We start from the raw sequence: 19982 nt of genomic DNA, 5'->3' as shown, positions 1-19982 counted from the left end.
CTTTAAAACTGAGTTAACTTGTAATTGTCATTTGTTCTTTGTGTTTGAAATGTGTGAGAAAATGAGCTTCATCTTGAAAATCCTCAGTAATCTACAGCAGCATTCTAGAATGCTATTGTGGTCTGAAGGGTTAAAGGGTCGCAACAACTAATTTCTCCCTATGGTAGGTAAATCCTCAAAAACCACTGGAAAAACACTGATCTGAAGGGGGAAAAAACTGACTGAAATTGAAGAGTAAGATTTGGAGATCAAAACAATAGGGCACCTTTTTCTGGGGCTTGAGAAAACAAAACGCTTGTATCACAGTCTGTCTGATGTGGGGGAGAGCTGTGTGCCAAATACCATTCCTTTCAGCAAATTTTCCGCTCCCACACAATCCAGATGTTTTGCCTACTTCAGCAAGTTGAGACACACACTTTTTTTCCTCCCCACTCGGCCCCTCACGCCGATGCAGTAAACTCTCAAGTTCTGCTCCTCAAAGCAGATTTTTCCAACTCAAGACATACATGTAAGAATCCAGAGTCCATACCACTAAATCAAAATGCCACTTACGAACATTTTAGGAGTTCTAGAAATGCGGTTGGTTTATCAATCTTTTATTAGATAGCCTCTTGAACACAAGTAGGCCTGCTAGTTTACACAAGATATCAGCAATGAATCCTTGAGGGAACCTTTTTTTTTTTTTACATTGCATGCCCATATGAACAATACCCAGGTGCAGGAGCTGTGTCACTGAACAAACAATCTCCACACAACAAAGAGTGACTACAAAGCCAAGTCAGCCCTCCTCCAAACACACAAGTAACAAAACAGATGTTGAAAGATTGATTTAGTTTACTCTGAAGAAATTAAGCCGCAAAAGTGGCTTGTGTTTTAACACAATGCCATATGAAGACCTGTGCACAACAACAACAAATGCTGACACAATACCCCCTAGGGAAAGAGAATAAACATATTTTTTTTTACTCATCAGGCAGAGGCATACCGCCATAGCGGACACACTTCAACAACGTTCCACTGCAGACCCCGTGACCTCAAATGTATGGACATAACAGTCCCTTCAGAAAGTATTCATACCCCTTGACTTATTCCACATTTTTGCAAATGTATTAAATTAAATACAGAAATATCTAATTTACATGTATTTACATATTTGAATCATATTTGGCAGTGATTACAGCTGTGAGTCTTTCTGGGTAAGTCTCTAAGAGCTTTGCACACCTGGATTGTACAATATTTGACCATTATTCTTAAAAAAATTATTCAAGCTCTGTCAAGCAGATTTAAGTCAAAACTGTAACTCGGCCAGTAGGGAACATTCACTGGCTTCCTGGTAAGCAACTCCAGTGTAGATTTGGCCTTGTGTTTTAGGTTATTGTCCAGCTGAAGGGTGAATTCATCTCCCAGTGTCTGGTGAAAAGCAGACTGAACCAGGTTTTCCTCTAGGATTTTGCCTGTGCTTAGCACCATTCCGTTTATTTTTTATCCTGAAAAACTCCCCAGTGCTTAACGATTACAAGCATACCCATAACATGATGCAGCCACCACTATGCTTAAAAATGTAAATAAGGACATAAGCACTTCTGCCTGGCTGGCGCAGGGCCACGGCAGCTGCTGCAGGGAGAAGGACATATGCCGTCCAGTGGGGGTGGTTTACGCTGGAAATCCAAACACAGAGAGAGGTTTTAATAACTTTGTTGTAGTTTATTGTGGCTTCTTCTGGATGCCTTCCAGATGCAAACATCTCTCTTGCGCTCTTCTTTTCACTTCCTTTTTTTATTGTTGTTATAAAAAGAGTGTGAGAGAGAGAGAGAGAGAAAGGGAGAGAGGATTCTCCCCTTATCTTTCCTTGTTATGCCTCAGTCAGACAGTACCGTTCGGAGCGGAGGGAGGGAGATGACATCATAGACCTGTGTCTGATCAGAGGGCCTTCAGTGTAGTGTTTCCCCTATAATCATTTCCAGAAGGCGGGGCACAAAGAGCAACAGTCATCTAGCCTACACAATGCTGCCCAGTGTCTCACTTTAGGATAATTTAGCCTTGTTTGGATACATGAACAACAAAAATGTTAAGGTGTGATATAAAATATTACATTCTAATTTCAGACATACTAGCTGTGTGCTGTTCTGATATTGTCTTTGGCCCGGAGTGAAACCATTTCCCTCAGACGACGCTGGGCCAATTGTGCGCCGCCCCATGGGTCTCCCGGTCGCGGCCGGCTACGACAGAGCCTGGATACGAACCAGGATCTCTAGTGGCACAGCTAGCACTGCAATGCAGTGCCTTAGACCACTACGCCACTCGGGAGATGTGCCACTAGAGATCCTGGTTCGTATCCAGGCTCTGTCGTAGCCGGCCGCGACCGGGAGACCCATGGGGCGGCGCACAATTGGCCCAGCGTCGTCCAGGGTAGTGGAGGGAATGGCCGGAAGGGATGTAGCTCAGTTGGTAGAGCATGGCGTTTGCAACGCCAGGGTTGTGGGTTCGATTCACACTTAAAAATTGTTGCCTCTAGGGCATTTCAGATGGTTGTTAGGGGACCTTTATACTGAAGAATGTGTCAGTTTTTTATGATTGTGTTTTGCTTTTTGTGTATTGTTGTGTATAATAATGTGTAGTTTAATGTGTTTATTGTATTTTGATGTGTATTGTGGTGCTATACAGGGCTCATCTGGAAAATAGACCTTGGTCTCAGCATTGACTACTCCCTGTCAAAAGAAAGGTAAAATAAAAATATGTCCCTGGTGGACAGCGTGACTGACACAGACACCCAACCTACCAATGCAGGGGGCCACAACTAGCAGAACAAGCCCCAGAGGCTCTCTGGGTTCCCTACAACTGAGCTGTCCCACAGTCCCGGCTCCTCCACTTCTAGGTCCCACAGCTCGCAGCATTACTACTGAGCCCCGGACCAGACGCAGCCCGCCTGCCAAGTGCCGCTGGGAGAGAGGAGGTGAAGTGAGGACAATGCACTCAGTGCTCCAAGTCGGCCAGCCGGGCAGATCCCTTGGAGGCAGGCGGGCTGAGTTGGCGGGGAGGGCGGGCTGAGTTGGCGGGGAGGGCGGGCTGAGCTGGCGGGGAGGGTGGGGAGCAAGACAGAAGACAAAGCGTTGCTTTCCTCCAAGTCCACTCGCTTCGGTCTCAGCTCATTGGCTCGGCAGCTAACCCAACTGTCTAACCACACTGTCAGAGCATCAGGTTCACAGAGCTGCGAGCCGAGAGGCAGGCTCACATACCCAGAGACCCAGTCCAGCCAAATAACTTGGGATCTGTCCATCTTTGGAAAATAAACATTAAAGTAATGTGGCTATATAAAACTAGAATAAATCTAGAGTTGAGGGGAATCAAAGTGTGAACCCTTGGTCAAACAAACTAATTGAACAGTCAATATAGACAGTCAATAGCCATGTAACTCACAAGACCAGAATGGGAACATTTGCTGTTTATCACAATACTTATGGAAAAATCATTGATATAGTTTACAATGGGATGGAAACACATGGAACTTTCATTTTTTTATTTGGTGAATGAAAAGCTAAGCGACTGCTTATTCAGCATGTGACGTCATTACGCACAGCTTTTTATTCACAATAAGACAGTTTGATCGAAAAACACATCTGGCAGAATTGTGTACATATATTTCTGTGCACTTTTCTTTTTTTAAGTGGGTGGAAACCTAGCTAATATAATCCAAATTATGTGAGTAGCCTAAAATCAATCAAATATAATTTTCAGGTCAAATAAAATGATCAGGTCAATGAAGTTAATATTGGTAGTGTTATAGCTAGGGCTGTTGCGGTGACCGTATTACCGCCACACCGGCGGTCATGAAGGCAGTCAAATTCCATGTGACCGTTTAGTCACAGTAATTTGGCTTCTCCAAGCTCTGATGCTGCTGATGGTCATTAGTAGCCTACCAAACTTGCTAACTTCCTGTTACTCAGCACTCTACCTCCCTCTAATCGCTTTGACGCCCAGCTTAAGGCAAGAAACAATGCCTTTTTTGTGTGACTTTTTCGAATCATAGTCACATACCTCATGTAGCCTAGCCCATAGGCCTATATGTTTTGATAAGGTTTGTATCACAACTAAAGTGGCCAAATAACTTCTTAAAATGAAGCACATTAATCCGCTTTACAACAGGTGTAGAGCCTAACTGGCATACATACGCAGCACGTGAGTTTCAAGTTTGGGGAAGATCATTTTCACCATAAAAATGCACCTTTATAATAAAAGCATTACATGCATAATTGCATTTGTGGTCACTTTTGATAATGGTGTTTTCCCGCTAATGGAACATTTGCGCTTAAAGCCTACTGCCGTGTGCGCATTGCTGCGCTTATTATGTGAAGAAATAATCTAATAGTTTATCAACATTTTAAGCTAAATGTTCTGGTCGGTTGCGTCAGCCTCATTGCGTAAAAAAGTATCTGTTTGGAATATTTATTTATTGCACAGAATAGGTCAACTTTTGTACTATGGGGGATAGTAGGTTGACATAGGCTAGCGCTTTTGCTGTTCATTAAGCCTACTCATCTTGTTGGCTGACGAAAACTAAATGTGGACAGTTGTTCCAATATCTTCAATATGCAGCTCGGAATTGGATAAGGACACGCGCAGTTGCGTCCCCAATGTGTCCGTCTTCACTTGTAGCCTGTGAGAAAGACCCGATCACGTGATGGAGAGCTGTGTGAGTGAGGTGAGAGGTGCTTTGGAGCGGGCAGCATTTAGGGAGAAGGGATGCAAAAGGCATGGATTTTTTAGGGTGCATTATGGCCACACAAAGGGGATGCCGCCGGGAAAGTGCTTCTCAAATTGTGAATGAGAGACTTGCGGAATGTGTACAGCCTGTGCAAAAAAACTAAGCAGAGCGCATGCCTTTCAAGCAAAAATATATATATCATCATTAGAGTTGCATCATGCAGCCTTACAATGTATTAAAAACCAAAACATATAGCCCAACGTTTGTAGAACAACTAGAGTTACATTAATAACTCTAAATTAACATGACCAAGAACCCAATGACCACTGACAGAACTACAGAGCTCCTTGGCTGAGATGGGAGAACTTGCCAGAAAGATAACAGTATCTACAGCACTTTAACAATCTTGACTTTAAGGGAGAGTGGCCAGACAGAAGCCTCACCTTAGAAAAAGGCACGACAGCATGCCTGGATTTTGCAAAAAAGGCAAGAGTCTGTTGTCTGATGAGACAAACATTTTACTCTTTGGCCTGAATGCAAAGCGCTATGTCTGGAGAAAACCAGGCACAGCTCATCACCCGTCTAACACCATCCCTACCGTGAAGCATTGCGGTGGCAGCATCATGATATGGGGATGCTTTCCAGCAGCAGGGATTGGGAGACTGGTAAGGATAGAGGGAACAACGAATGGAGCCAAATACAGGCAAATCCTTCAGAGTGCAAGCAACCTTCGACTGGGGGTGAATATTTACGTTCCAACAGGACAATGACCCCAAGCATACAGCTAAAGCAACGCTGGAATGGCTTCAGAACAAAAATGTGAAAGACCTTCAGTGGCCCAGCGAAAGCCCAGACTTGAATCCCATTGAAAATCTGTGGAAAGACTTGAAGATTGCTGTTCAACGCCACTTCCCATCTAACTTAACAGAGCTTGAGAAAGTCTGCAAGGAAAAATGGGAGAAAATCCCCAAATCCAGATGTGCAAAGCGGATACATTTAAGACGACTCAAAGCTGTAATCACAGCAATCTTCAATCTACAAAGTATTGACGCGGGTGTGAATACTTATGTAAATGAGATATTACAGTATTTGCAACAAAACATTTTTAACATGTTTTCACTTTGTCATTATGGGGTTTCTGTGTAGTTGGTGAGAAACCATTTTACAATCTACACACAATACCCCATAATGACAAAGCAAAAACAGGTTGTTAGAAATGTTAGCAAATATTTGGTCCGGTCTGGACAGGCCTTGATTTGGCCCAAACATAGACATCCATGTTTCACAAGTTTGGACAGCAGAGTACAGTATAGTACAGTGAAGCACAGTAGAGTACAGTAAAGTAAAGTAGAGTACAGTTCAGTACAGTAGAGCACACTAGAGTAAAGAAAAGTATAATATACTGTATTGTATTGTAGTCTACTCTTCTGTAGTGAACTATACTTTACTGTACTCTACTGTACTGTTATGTCCAAACATCTGAAACAGACATCTATGATTGTTTCAGAAATGTAGTCTTGGTTGGGGACGGAGCTCATTCGAATAATAGCCAATGTGTAGAACAATAGTCATATATGCATATACAGCCTTATTCTAAAATGGATTAAATTGTTTTTTCCACTTATAAATCTACACACAATACCCCATAATGACAAATAGCACAGTGGGATATCCCCCCCAAAACTTGACACAAATATGAGTGGCGTACGTGGGTCTGTGGGGGGGTGGGGCATATTATTACTATCGACGATGATTAACAGCCATCGTCGATGGTGACAACATTGTGATGTGACAGACGATACCTAACCTATTTTCAACTGACTGGCCTTGCGCAGTAAAAAGAAGAACTGAGTCAGGCGGTGCACAGCAGGGCAGCGCATGGGTGACATTCTGAATAAATTGGCAATATTCGTATTGCCTACTTCAATTAATATGTTATATTTACAGAATCTCAGAAGGCCTAAGGTAATAATGAGATTGAACAAACAATTGCAAGATAGAAACATTTTATTCTACATTTGAACAAACTTTACAGTTGAGCAAAGCATTATGACAGAAATCGAGTTAACACTACCAAGATGGAAAAATTGAATGAGAAGTCTAAAGAAAACTTATGTTACAGCTGAGGAAAGCTTATGAAACAAAACAATGAGTAGCCTAGTTTTTATTTTATTTGTATTTTATTTTTTATTTCACCTTTATTTAACCAGGTAAGCCAGTTGAGAACAAGTTCTCATTTACAACTGCGACCTGGCCAAGATAAAGCAAAGCAGTGCGATAAAAACAACAGAGTTACATATGGGGTAAAAAAAACAAAGTCAAAAAATACAACAGAAAATATATATACAGTGTGTGCAAATGTAGCAAGTTATGGAGGTTAGGCAATAAATAGGCTATAGTGCAAAATAATTACAATTTGTATTAACACTGGAATGCTAGATGTGCAATAGCCTATGTGCAAATAGAGATACTGGGGTGCAAAAGAGCAAAATAAATAACAATATAGGGATGAGGTAGTTGGGTGGGCTAATTTCAGATGGGCTGTGTACAGGTGCAGTGATCGGTAAGGTGCTCTGACAACTGATGCTTAAAGATAGTGAGGGAGATAAGAGTCTCCAGCTTCAGAGATTTTTGCAATTTGTTCCAGTCATTGGCAGCAGAGAACTGGAAGGAATGGCGGCCAAAGGAGGTGTTGGCTTTTGAGATGACTAGTGAGATATACCTGCTGGAGCGCAGACTACGGGTGGGTGCTGCTATGGTGACCAATGAGCTAAGATAAGGCGGGGATTTGCCTAGCAGTGATTTATAGATGGCCTGGAGCCAGTGGGTTTGACGACGAACATGTAGTGAGGACCAGCCAACAAGAGCGTACAGGTCACAGTGGTGGGTAGTGTATGGGGCTTTGGAGACAAAACGGATGGCACTGTGATAGACTACATCCAATTTGCTGAGTAGAGTGTTGGAGGCTATTTTGTAAATGACATCGCCGAAGTCAAGGATCGGTAGGATAGTCAGTTTTACGAGGGCATGAGTGAAGGAGGCTTTGTTGCGAAATAGGAAGCCGATTCTGGATTTAATTTTGGATTGGAGATTCTTAATGTGAGTCTGGAAGGAGAGTTTACAGTCTAACCAGACACCTAGGTATTTGTAGTTGTCCACATACTCTAGGTCAGACCCGTCGAGAGAGTAGTGATTCTAGTCGGGTGGCCGGGTGCCAGCAGCGTTCGATTGAAGAGCATGCATTTAGTTTTACTAGTTTTTAAGAGCAGTTGGAGGCTACTGAAGGAGTGTTGTATGGCATTGAAGCTCGTTTGGAGGTTTGTTAACACAGTGTCCAATGAAGGGCCAGATGTATACAAAATGGTGTCGTCTGCGTAGAGGTGGATCTGAGAGTCACCAGCAGCAAGAGCGACATCATTGATATACACGGAGAAAAGAGTCAGCCCAACAATTGAACCCTGTGGCACCCCCATAGAGACTGCCATAGGTCCAGACAACAGGCCCTCCGATTTGACACATTGAACTCTATCTGAGAAGTAGTTGGTGAACCAGGCGAGGTAGTCATTTGAGAAACCAAGGCTATTTAGTCTGCCAATAAGAATGTGGTGGTTGACAGAGTCGAAAGCCTTGGCCAGGTCGATGAAGACGGCTGCACAGTTCTGTCTATTATCGATCGCGGTTATAATATCGTTTAGGACCTTGTGCGTGGCTGAAGTACACCCATGACCAGCTCGGAAACCGGATTGCATAGCGGAGAAGGTACGGTGGGATTCGAAATGGTCGGTGATCTGTTTGTTAACTTGGCTTTCAAAAACTTTCGAAATGCAGGGCAGGATGGATATAGGTCTGTAACAGTTTGAAGTGCGCAGATGTTAGCCTAGGCCTATTTCAATATTATTCTAGCAATGTGAATAATATTACCTTCAATGCATAGCAGCTTAGCCCTAATAAGAGAGGATAAGCAAACATGTGAATACGTTTATAATTATCCAGTTCTGAGGAAAGCAGAGTTGCTTGCTCCTGCGGCCTATAATGATTAACCAATCACACGACGCACAGCCAGTGAGGCTTGTTGACTGTGTCAATCACTCCATCTGCGCACTTCAGTACACCCAGACATGCCAACACACCTCTTTGGTGCCAAAGCTCCACCAGAGTGGAATAGGCTACTAGAAAAGATTTGACTCCACTAAATATATTTTGTCAATGTTGTGATTTATCTCTTTTCTCCCATAGAGGCTCACGCTAGGGTATATATTTCAACTTTTGTTTTCTAAAAGAAAATACAAACATGGGTGGGGTTGGCCAATAGGGGGCGATACCATCTTATCACAATATTTTAGGGGTAAATAACCATGAAAAGCCCAACCCTAACACACACTAAACTAAAGCCTTTTCCCCTGCTCCAGCTCCGCCAATCGTGGCTCGGCGCCCTGTGATCCTTTTCACCCCAGCCCATGCATGGCCTACTAATCCCATGTGACACCCTAAAAAGGGTGGCACGTGACAGACAGGTATCGTCACAGTGACCAGCATCATTATCTGTCACGCAGACAGGAGAGGAGAAGAGCACTGTGGGGGTGGGTGAGATTTTCTCCAGTTCCACCAATAGGCACTATGCTATACCAGACCTCAGACACAGACACACGTTGTTTGTAGGGACGCATGGATGTATGTATGTCTAGTGTCCCAGAGTGCAAAGAACCTTGGCGTGACCCTGGACAACACCCTGTCGTTCTCCGTTAACATCAAAGCGGTGACCCGATCCTGCAGGTTCATGCTCTACAACATTCGCAGAGTACGACCCTACCTTACACAGAAAGCGGCACAGGTCCTAATCCAGGCACTTGTCATCTCCCGTCTGGATTACTGCAACTCGCTGTTAGCTGGGCTCCCTGCCTGTGCCATTAAACCCCTACAACTTATCCAGAACGCTGCAGCCCGTCTGGTGTTCAACCTTCCCAAGTTCTCTCATGTCACCCCGCTCCTCCGCACACTCCACTGGCTTCCAGTTGAAGCTCGCATCTACTACAAAACCATGGTGCTTGCCTACGGAGCTGTGAGGGGAACGGCACCTCCTTACCTTCAGGCTCTGATCAGACCCTACACCCAAACGAGGGCACTACGTTCATCCACCTCTGGCCTGCTAGCCCCCCTACCTCTACGGAAGCACAGTTCTCGCTCAGCCCAGTCAAAGCTATTCGCTGCTCTGGCACCCCAATGGTGGAACAAGCTCCCCCACGACGCCAGGACAGCGGAGTCACTGACCACATTCCGGAGACACTTGAAACCCTACCTCTTTAAGGAATACCTAGAATAGTATAACAGTAATCCTTCTACCCCCCCCCACCCTCACCCACATTTAAAATAATAAAGGAAAAATAAAAAGGGGGGTGGTTGTCCCACTGGCTATCCTAAATTGAATGCACCAATTTGTAAGTCACTCTGGATAAGAGCGTCTGCTAAATGACTTAAATGTAAATGTAGTACAAACATTTTTTCTAATTGTGCATGCAATAGCAAAAAAAGTGCATAATTGTTTTATTCCAAAATCTATGCTAGTAATAATGCATTTAAAGGTATTTTTCTTAAATAAAAGTGTGAGAAAGTAAATAAGATTAGCCAAGGTACCAAGAAAACACACACACAAGACGCATCTTGTTCCTGCATGCTCCCTTACAAACACACAACCTCCATTTCACGAGTATAAACAAGACATTGTTTCGTCATTGACATGTTAAACACACTTTCCCCTGGCTTAGTCACACCTCAGTGGCCCCACGCTCTTCCTACCCACCAATCCAGCGAAAGTGTCTGGGGGGCAGGGGAGTGGGGGCTTCTTGAAGGTGCAAATACGCAGAGGAGAAGGGCTATGCAATTCAACCCCCCCCACCACCACACACACAAATGAAATTGTATGTCACATACACGTGTTTAGCAGACGTTATAGCGGGTGTAGCGAAATGCTTGTGCTTCTAGCTCCGACAGTGCAGTAATATCTAACAATTTCACAACATATACCCAATACACACAAAACTTGTAAGGAATGGGATTTAAGAATATATACATATACAGTGAGGGAAAAAAGTATTTGATCCCCTGCTGATTTTGTACGTTTGCCCATTGACAAAGAAATGATCAGTCTATAATTTTAATGGTAGGTTTATTTGAACAGTGAGAGACAGAATAACAACCAAAAAATCCAGAAAAATGCATGTAAAAAATGTTATAAATTGATTTGCATTTTAATGAGGGAAATACGTATTTGACCCCTCTGCAAAACATGACTTAGTACTTGGTGGCAAAACCCTTGTTGGCAATCAGAGGTCAGACGTTTCTTGTAGTTGGCCCCCAGGTTTGCACACATCTCAGGAGGGATTTTGTTCCACTCCTCTTTGCAGATCTTCTCCAAGTCATTAAGGTTTCGAGGCTGACGTTTGGCAATTCGAACCTTCAGCTCCCTCCACAGATTTTCTATGGGACTAGTCAGGATCGAGGGAAAGATGAACGGAGCAAAGTACAGAGAGATCCTTGATGAAAACCTGCTCCAGAGCACTCAGGACCTCAGACTGGGGCGAAGGTTCACCTTCCAACAGGACAACGACCCTAAGCACACAGCCAAGACAACGCAGGAGTGGCTTTGGGACAAGTCTCTGAATGTCCTTGTGTGGCCCAGCCAGAACCCGGACTTGAACCCGATCGAACATCTCTGGAAAGACCTGAAAATAGCTGTGCAGCGACGCTCCCCATCCAACCTGACAGAGCTTGAGAGGATCTGCAGAGAAGAATGGGAGAAACTCTCCAAATACAGGTGTGCCAAGCTTGTAGCGTCATACCCAAGAAGACTCGAGGCTGTAATCGCTGCCAAAGGTGCTTCAACAAAGTAAAGGGTCTGAATACTTATGTAAAATGTGATATTTAAGTTTTTGCTTTGTCATTATGGGGTATTGTGTGTATATTGACGAGAAAAACAAACAGTTTCATCAGTTTTAGAATACGGCTGTAACGTAACAAAATGTGGAAAAAGTCAAGGTGTCAGCATACTTTCCGAATGCACAGTACGTACTGGCACACACACTAAAAAAACAACAGGGCAATTCCATGGTAAAAGAATGACCCTGAGACTCAAATGTTTCACCATAAAATGTATGCCAAACTAAAACCATTGATTGCACAGGGACTACTTTCAACAATTTCCACAGAACATTTTACAAAAACACATTTACACTGAACACAAATATAAACGCAACATATAAAGTGTTGGTTCCATGTTTCATGAGCCGAAATAAAAGATACCAGAAATGTTCCATAGGCACAAAAAGCTAATTTCACTCAAATTCTGTGCTCACATTTGTTCACATCTCTGTTAGTGAGCATATCTCCTTTGCCAAGATAATACATCCACCTAATAGGTGTGGCATATCAAGAAGCTGATTAAAAAGCATAATTATTACACAGGTGCACCTTGTGCTGGGGACAATAAAAGGCCACTCTACCATGTGCAATTTTGTCACACAACACAATGCCACAGATGTCTCAAGTTTTGAGGGAGCGTGCAATTGGCATGCTGACTACAGGAATGTCCACCAGAGCTGTTGCCAGATAATTGAATGTTAATCTCTCTACCATAAGCTGCTTCCAACGTCATTTTAGAGAATTTGGCTGTAGGTCCAACCGGCGTTAGTTGGTAGAGCATGGCGTTTGCAATGCCAGGGTTGTTGTAACTGTAAGTCGCTCTGGATAAGAGCGTCTGCTAAATGACAAAAAAATAAAAATAAATAAAAATAAAACGCAGGCTGTATGGCGTCGTGTGGGCGAGCGGTTTGCTGATGTCAATGTTGTGAACTAGTGCCCCATGGTGGTGGTGGGGTTATGGTATGAACAGGCATAAGCTACGGACAACAAACAGAATTGCATTTTATCGATCGTGAGGCCCATTGTTGTGCCATTCATCCGCCGCTATCACCTCATGTTTCAGCATGATAATGCACGGCCCCATGTCGCAAGGATCTGTACACAATTCCTGGAAGCTGAAAATGTCCCAGTTCTTCCATGGCCTGCATACTCACCAGACATGTCACCCATTGAGCATGTTTGGGATGCTCTGGACCGACGTGTACGACAGGGTGTTTCAGTTCCAGCCAATATCAAGCAACTTAGCACAGCCATTGAAGAGGAGTGGGACAACATTCCACAGGTCATGCGAAGGAGATGTGTCGCGTTGCCTGAGGATAATAGTGGTCACACCAGATACTGACTGCTTTTCTGATGAAGGTATATGTGACCAACAGATGCATATCTGTATTCCCAGTCATGTGAAATCCATAGATTAGTGCCTAATGAATTTATTTCAATTGACGGATTTCCTTATATGAACTGTAGTTTAGCAAAAAAATTGTTGCATGTTGCGTTTATATTTTTGTTCAGTATACTTGTAAAGTTTACATCACAGAATGACGGTAAAAAAAACGTGTAAATATGTACTCTAAATTAAGATTCAAAGATGTCTGCAGAAATAATGGGGTGTCACCTATGATGTGACACCTTGAGTTTTAAAAAACTATTTTAATTGAACTACAGTAAGTCAAGTGGATTAACAGCTGATAACAGAATGACAGTAACTGAATGACATCATGGGTCCCTGATCTGTACTATACAGAAGTGCATAATTATGGATATGTCATGTATTCATTGTGATGTTTCTTGAACATGTACACAAAGGTAGAAAAATGCAATATCCTCGTTTGCATATTTGGGTATTATTCTACACATTTGCTATTATTCTAATGAGGTCCCCCCAAACACGACCAAATTTGGTTGGTACGGACAGACGGACCAAATCTGAACCAATCATAGATGTCTATGTTTCACAAGTTTGGACACAGTAGAGCACAGCACAGTACTGGGCGGCAGGTAGTTGGGTGGTTAGGATAGTTGGGCCAGTAACTGAAATGTTGCTGAATCGAATCCCCGAGACGAAAAGGTAAAGATCTGTCGTTCTGCCCTTGAGCAAGGCAATTAACCCCAATTGCTCCAGGGTCGCTGTCAATAATGGCTGATCCCCTGGCTGTGACCCCACTCTCAGAGGGTGTCTCAGGTGGAGAGGGATATGCAAAAAACACATTTCCATGTCACACTTGTACAGGTTACCCACTTGTACATACTGTTCTGTAATGTGCTGTCCAAACTTCTGAAATATGGACGTCTAAATTTCAGCTACTTTTTAATGTCCATGGACGTCCGGTGTCGGTCGGTGCTCAGTGGTTGATTACGCTGATTAATTGGCCCAGCGTCGTCCGGGTTTGGCCGGGGTAGGCCGTCATTGTAAACAATAATTTGTTCTTAACTAACTTGCCTAGTTAAATAAAGGTTAAATACATTAAAGACCGCTCCGCCACTCGGGAGGCCTGTGTTGATGTATTTCTAATACCTTTTAAGTATTTTTCAGGAAGATGTTTTCTAAGACCCCTTTTCCATCTGTTTGACCAGAAATCAAAGCCTTTGCTTATTTCTAATTTAAGGATGAAAAATGGTTGAAAAAATTATATATATATATATATATATATATATATATATGCCTGAATTTCTAAAAAATATAGACTCATCTTTCATTTGACAACAAATTTGATGTGCTCCTATGAACTTCACATGTTGGTGCTCATGGGTTCTTTTAAATGGAAATGGCCAACAACAACCCATGTCGGCATACAAGGTAGGCCCCCACCCCCAGAGAAAAGGCTAATGTAATTCACAAAATACATTTATAGTTGGACGATCTGTGAATGAAGAGCTTTTTTCTTGAAAAATAGAAATATTTACTGGTGCCCTGAGAATACACTCCAGTCAGAGGGAACAAAGAGGCCTCTCATCCATCTCCTATTTCATTTGTGTCGCCCTGAGAGAATTAGGTTGGAGTGAGACTGAGTGTGGAGTGGTCGAACATTACGATCTTGGATCCAGCCAATTGCTCCGACTGCATGTTACTTAATGGAACATCAAAACTTTGCTACTCTTTAATGGCATTAGGTAAAAATTTAAACCATCACCTTCAAAATGTAGCCTATAGCTTTAACAAAAAAAAAACAGTGGAAAGAGTTTGTGCTTTATGGAAAGAGGAAGGAGAATTTAGACTGTAGGCTACTTATCCAAAAATACTTTTAAAAATACTAATACATGAATACTTAGTTTAGCTTAGCACAATGTTTCATCATTGTGCTAAACTGATTGGACCTCAGTAGAGTAGCTCAGTAGAAAGTCAAGCTCATCTAGTCATGTTTACATTGCAACAGAAACTGGCTCCTGAGAAACCTCGTGAGTGGGCCTGCTTAAGGGGAATCACTCAGGTCTGGGACTGACTGAGTACAGTATGTTCTCTGCTTTCAATGTGCATGATTCTAAACTGGGGACTTCATGTTTCACTCCATACAGTAATCTGAATGGTGGTATGCACAATGACGAAACATGAATACCACAAGTGTTTTCATGCACAATTAGGCTCAACATTTCAGAGGGCTAACACACATACACACAAATCTCAGACTCCACACACAGACATGCAACGCACACACACCAGCTGCGACACACACACTAACAAAAACAAAATCATTAGGAAAAGATGCTACAGGGAGCGGGCAGTCTTACCTTCTCTGTGAGCGGGGTTCATCCTTGACTCGTCTGCTTTCTGAAAACGAATGCTGGCATAGGCGCGCAGGTCCTCTGGGGCACTGCCACCTTGCATGTCCCTGGCTCTGGCCTGGAGGGAACTCCACTCTGGGAGGTTCTGGTCCCGAGCCAGGTCCAGGTCGATGTAGTTCAGCCTGTTCTGGTTTTGACCGTTAGAGCTGGGCCCTGGCGGGCTCTCTCTCCTCCCGTTGGCAGATAATGGGGATTCTCCCGGTTTCAGCCACACATTCTCGAAAGAGGCGGAGCTGTGACGTTTCACTTCCCCAACGGAGGATGAGGCGGCGCTGACCGGGGCTCCCGTGGAGGAGAAGGTCTCGGAGCTGTGCCGGCGCCGACCCTGCTGGTCGGCGCGGATCACTTTAGCTCCCTGGTTCCAGATGGAGCTGGAGTTAACCCTAGTGAAAGCACTCAGCCCAGAGAGAGGGCCCATTAGTCCCAAATGCACGGCACTGGGACCTGCGCCCAGCACAGACAGGTCCTGGCTGGGAGGGGACACGGAGAAGGGGGTGACATCAATGGCTGACACCGGAGCATTCAGAATCATCTCTGTGTTGGAGTAGTCAGTCTGTGTGCTGCTGTAGTCCCGTCTACAGAGGTTCTCACAGTGGATCACAGAGGAGGGAGCCGCAGGGGCCACTATAGCATAGCCATCTGTGCAGGAGGCTGGGGGTTTGGCTGCCCAGCAGGGAATGCCCCTGCCCTGAGCACCCAGGTGCATGTTCATGTAGTCAGAGGAAATCTCTGCTGGCCTCTCTGGGCCACTCCCTGGGAACACGGGGGAGAAGAGAGTGGCCAAACTAGCTGAGAAGGCCTTGTCGTTGAACACTATGTTGACATACTCCCCGGGGCTCTTGGGCTCTGCGGGGAAGGGGCACTCACGGGCGCGAGGCAGGGTGCTGGCTTTGTTGCCCTCCAGAGAGAGGCTCGTGGGCCTGGCCAGCCTGCTGTCCACATCAGCTCTTTTGGGCTTGACCACAGGCTGACCACTGTGGCCCTGTCCCCCCAGACTGTCGCTGCTCGTGGAGGAGGAAGAGGAGTCCCCGAAGGCCAGGCGTCCAGAGCTGAGCGAGAGGCGCAGGGGGTTCTGGTCCAGCTTCCTGTGGCTGTGTTTGAAGGAGCGAGGCAAGGAAAAGTAGGCATACATGGACTTGTGCGGCTCCTCCACCAGGTTGAAGTAGCAGTCTGGCGGCGTGCTGATCATGGAGCAGCTGGCCGGCGACATGTTCATGTAATCCCCGCACGACGACAACTTCTCCTCCGTGCTCTCGACAGACAGCTTAGGGTTGACCCCATTGGACCAGATTTGACCATAGTTTGTGGTGTCTGGTGAGCAGCTCCCGCTGGGTGACATCATCATGTACCCATTGGAGTCCATTCTGGGGTGCTGGCGGGAGTTGATCTGCTGTGGGGCCGACACACTTTTGGGGCTCATGGGCATGTAGTCGGCACTCTTACCTGTGGCAGGTGCCACACCTGGGGTCATGGGCATGTAGCCATCATCTTTTTGGCTCACCCTGTTGTCCTCTAAGGGGATGTCTATGCCCTCCTCTGGGTATGAGTGTGTGGGCATGAAGGCAGAGTGCCTGTAGCTGGATGCTCGGCTGCATGACGAGTATGCAGGCTGCATCACTGTGTACTCCTCCAGCGATACTGTGGAGGACTGAGAGGGGGTCTTCTGGTGGCACACTGTCGGGGGAGACGTGCTCAAGGAGTGTGTCCGTTTCCTGAAGCACTTCTCCAGCTCAAGCTCGTCCAGGTGGGATGGCGTACGGTGGGGGTGGGGGCTGCAGCCACAGTGGCCCCCAGGAAGAGTTGCAGGCTTGGCCATGCAGATGTAGTTATTGAGTTCTTCCTCCCTGGCGGGGGGTGTGTGACCCAAGGATTCAGGGGTGACACTGCGGAAGGAGCTCCTGAAGTCACAGGGGCTGGATCCATACTCATCAGAGGAAATGAATCCCCCATCAATAGGAGAGCCAGATATGGAGGCACTGGAGCGGCGGGGGTAGAGACAGTCTGAAGTGGAGCCGTGCCCGCTCGTGCTGCTGGAGGACAGGCTAACTGGGCTGATTGCTGAGGGGGAGCAGCGCGAGGAGGGCATGGGGATAGACCTGCTGTGGTTGAGGGGAGGGTGGAGGCGGGAGGCGCCTCTGTGTCTGTGAGACTGTGTCCTGGCAACACAGGGGCTACCATCCACTGAGGCTGGTCTGGACATGGTTCCCTCCCCATCACTAGAGGCTCTCACTCTGAATGAATGACTGTGCTTTCCCGGGCCAGCAGGCGATGTGGCCGTCACACTCTCAGCCCGGGACCTCCTTCCCAGTCCCACTTGGCTAGGGGGCAGGTTGTTGTGGTGATGCCTTCTCAAAGGCACAGAGATTGGGTTGGAGCAGTTTGACGAGGAATGGCTTTTGCTCCTGGGACGAAATTCCTCGCTCATCGCTTTCATCGCCTCCAGGATGGTTTCATGCATATTTTGAGCCACGACAGAGTCGTCCACTTGCATCCAAAATTCCCCCGGTCCTGTGACTGCGGATCTTCCCACTTCAATGAAAAAGAAATTCTCTGAATGACCGCATCTCCTTATATTCATTAATTGCAGCACGACCGCCGCTGCGTCAGAGTTCAATTTTACGAAGCTGATGGTTTTATTTGTTAGGCACAATCTGTAAATCCCAATTAAGTTTTTGGTGTGTCCCAGGCCCTTTGGTTTCAAAATAACTTGCCAGACTTCTTTAAAGGCAGGTCCTGGCATGGTTTCGCCATAATTCTCCTCTGCCATCCCACTGCCACCAACAGCAGCATTGTGAACTTTACCTTTGTTGTGTAGGTCCACTAGTGCTTGGTGCCACCTGTCTTGTTCCTGCTCGCTGTCCGCTGCAATAGAGAAATACTCGTCCTTGGTGTAAAGAGCCACCAGGTATTTGTTTTTGGAATCTGCTCTTTTATTTATGTTGAAGCAGCTCTCCAGCGGGATTGACCTTTTAGGCACCCCAGACTTGTGTCTCCATTTTTTCTCGTTTTCGTAGTACTCCAACCGGGAGGGTCCTGCAGCACTAGCAGCCCGCAGGACAAAAAACCTCTTGTGCATACTTTTGGGTTTCCTTAAATAACCCACCTTTCTTACATCCGAAAAACAACCCTGCTGCTCTGTAGTTGGGCTAGCCATTTTGGAATTTTAAATACTACTTGTATTTAAAAATACAACTATTCTTACATAAATAAATAAAAAAGCAAAAAATAGAATTAGTGAATTTCGATCCAAATATAGCCATTGAAAACAAGTGAGTTAATGTTGCTTTTAACTCTGAATTTGCTCAACTAACAGCGCTAAACCAATAACTGGGTTGTCAAACCGTTGGTGCTGCTGTGGAATTTCTAAGCAGCATGCTACATTTTCTCCCTAAGAAAATAAAATAACATACTCTTTAATTTGTTCATTCATTATGATGACAAAACATTGCCTACCAAAATAAGGGAAAACTCACTTCAGTCCGGAGATCCAAATGCTGAGTTCAAAACAAGCACCGTCAGCATTTGACCCCATTTCACATGCTCGGTAACCACCAAGGCAGGCTTGTCCAGTCGATAGTCCTGCTTGCAAAAGTGCAACCCACAAAAATAAAAAATGTATCAATGCATTCGATTATCCTTTGAAAATATGTTAGGGTCCAATGTGATACGTAGCTGCTGAATGTGAAGTGGGTGCAAAGTTTTTTCTTCCTTCTCCACTTTGTTAATAAATCCAGTAGCTATCTACCAAAACAAGACTCGGTGTTTGTATGAGTACGCTACAATCCTTATCGATTCCAGCTTGCGCTAAAAGAGATGCCCACGTGACAATTCGATGCGTGGACAGTTTAAACAAGGATACAACCTACCTTGGCACACCAAAACGCGTCAGCCTATCCCTTTGCAATAATAGGCTCGTTGTAAGAATCTGATTGGCCAGAGTTTATATCAATCCGTTAGAGTGCAGTAGTTGCGCTTGAAAAAAAAAAGGATTTCCACTAGTTAACACAGCCACAAAGTAGTAAAAGTTCATTTTTTAGCTTTTTGATCTTAATTTAAGGTTAGGGATAGGCATAAGGTTAACAGTGTGGTTAAGGTTACGGTTAGGTTTAAAATTGTAGAAATGGGCGGGGTTTATGACTTTGTGGATGTGGTAACTAGTGACGACTCTGAGTGGGAGTAACGGCAGGGATAAGCGTTCTTGTACCATGATGTTATGGTGTCTTGGGCTCGCTATTTTACTGATTTATATAATGAGGCATGGCTCAGTTGTTTTCGTTTGTGTTTTGTTTGGCTTGTATGTCCACCAACATAGGCCCACACCTGAATGTTTTGTCTAACAACTACTTGGGTTAAGAATGTGCCTCGTTCCTCGTTTTTTTGAATGGGATATGGGATAACAATTTGGCAGCATGGTCAAGGACACCGACTCCCGTCCCACGACAATCACAAGACTTTGGTTGTGCATGTATTATGTCAATCACAATGCCATTTAATAAGTGAACGTGTGTTTATCGCTCAGAAAGTTAATTTGGGATAAACCCAGTAAAATCGTGCCCTTATAATGTAGCCCTAGGCATTTTTCACT

The 19982-nt window shown here is 44.8% G+C and overlaps 1 protein-coding gene across 2 annotated transcripts in view; it reads right to left on the bottom strand.

Annotated features, from left to right (window-relative positions):
- irs1 (insulin receptor substrate 1) overlaps window positions 1-19222 on the bottom strand; it is a 102086-nt gene extending 82864 nt beyond the window's left edge. Inside the window, exon 1 of one of the 2 annotated variants that reach the window (XM_041877163.1) lies at window positions 15344-19222. In XM_041877163.1, the coding sequence (XP_041733097.1) occupies window positions 15344-18551 (3208 nt within the window). In that variant the 5' untranslated portion in view covers window positions 18552-19222. The remainder of the gene's footprint in view (window positions 1-15343) is intronic. The other variant, XM_041877164.2, reaches the window with a different exon arrangement.
- Between the last annotated feature and the right edge of the window lie 760 nt (window positions 19223-19982).

The sequence above is a fragment of the Coregonus clupeaformis genome, chromosome 6 (assembly GCF_020615455.1).
Source record: "Coregonus clupeaformis isolate EN_2021a chromosome 6, ASM2061545v1, whole genome shotgun sequence".
Classification (NCBI taxonomy): Eukaryota; Metazoa; Chordata; class Actinopteri; order Salmoniformes; family Salmonidae; genus Coregonus; species Coregonus clupeaformis.
The sequence above is the reverse complement of the archived record's forward strand: the minus strand, read 5'-3'. Positions and strand labels throughout refer to the sequence as shown.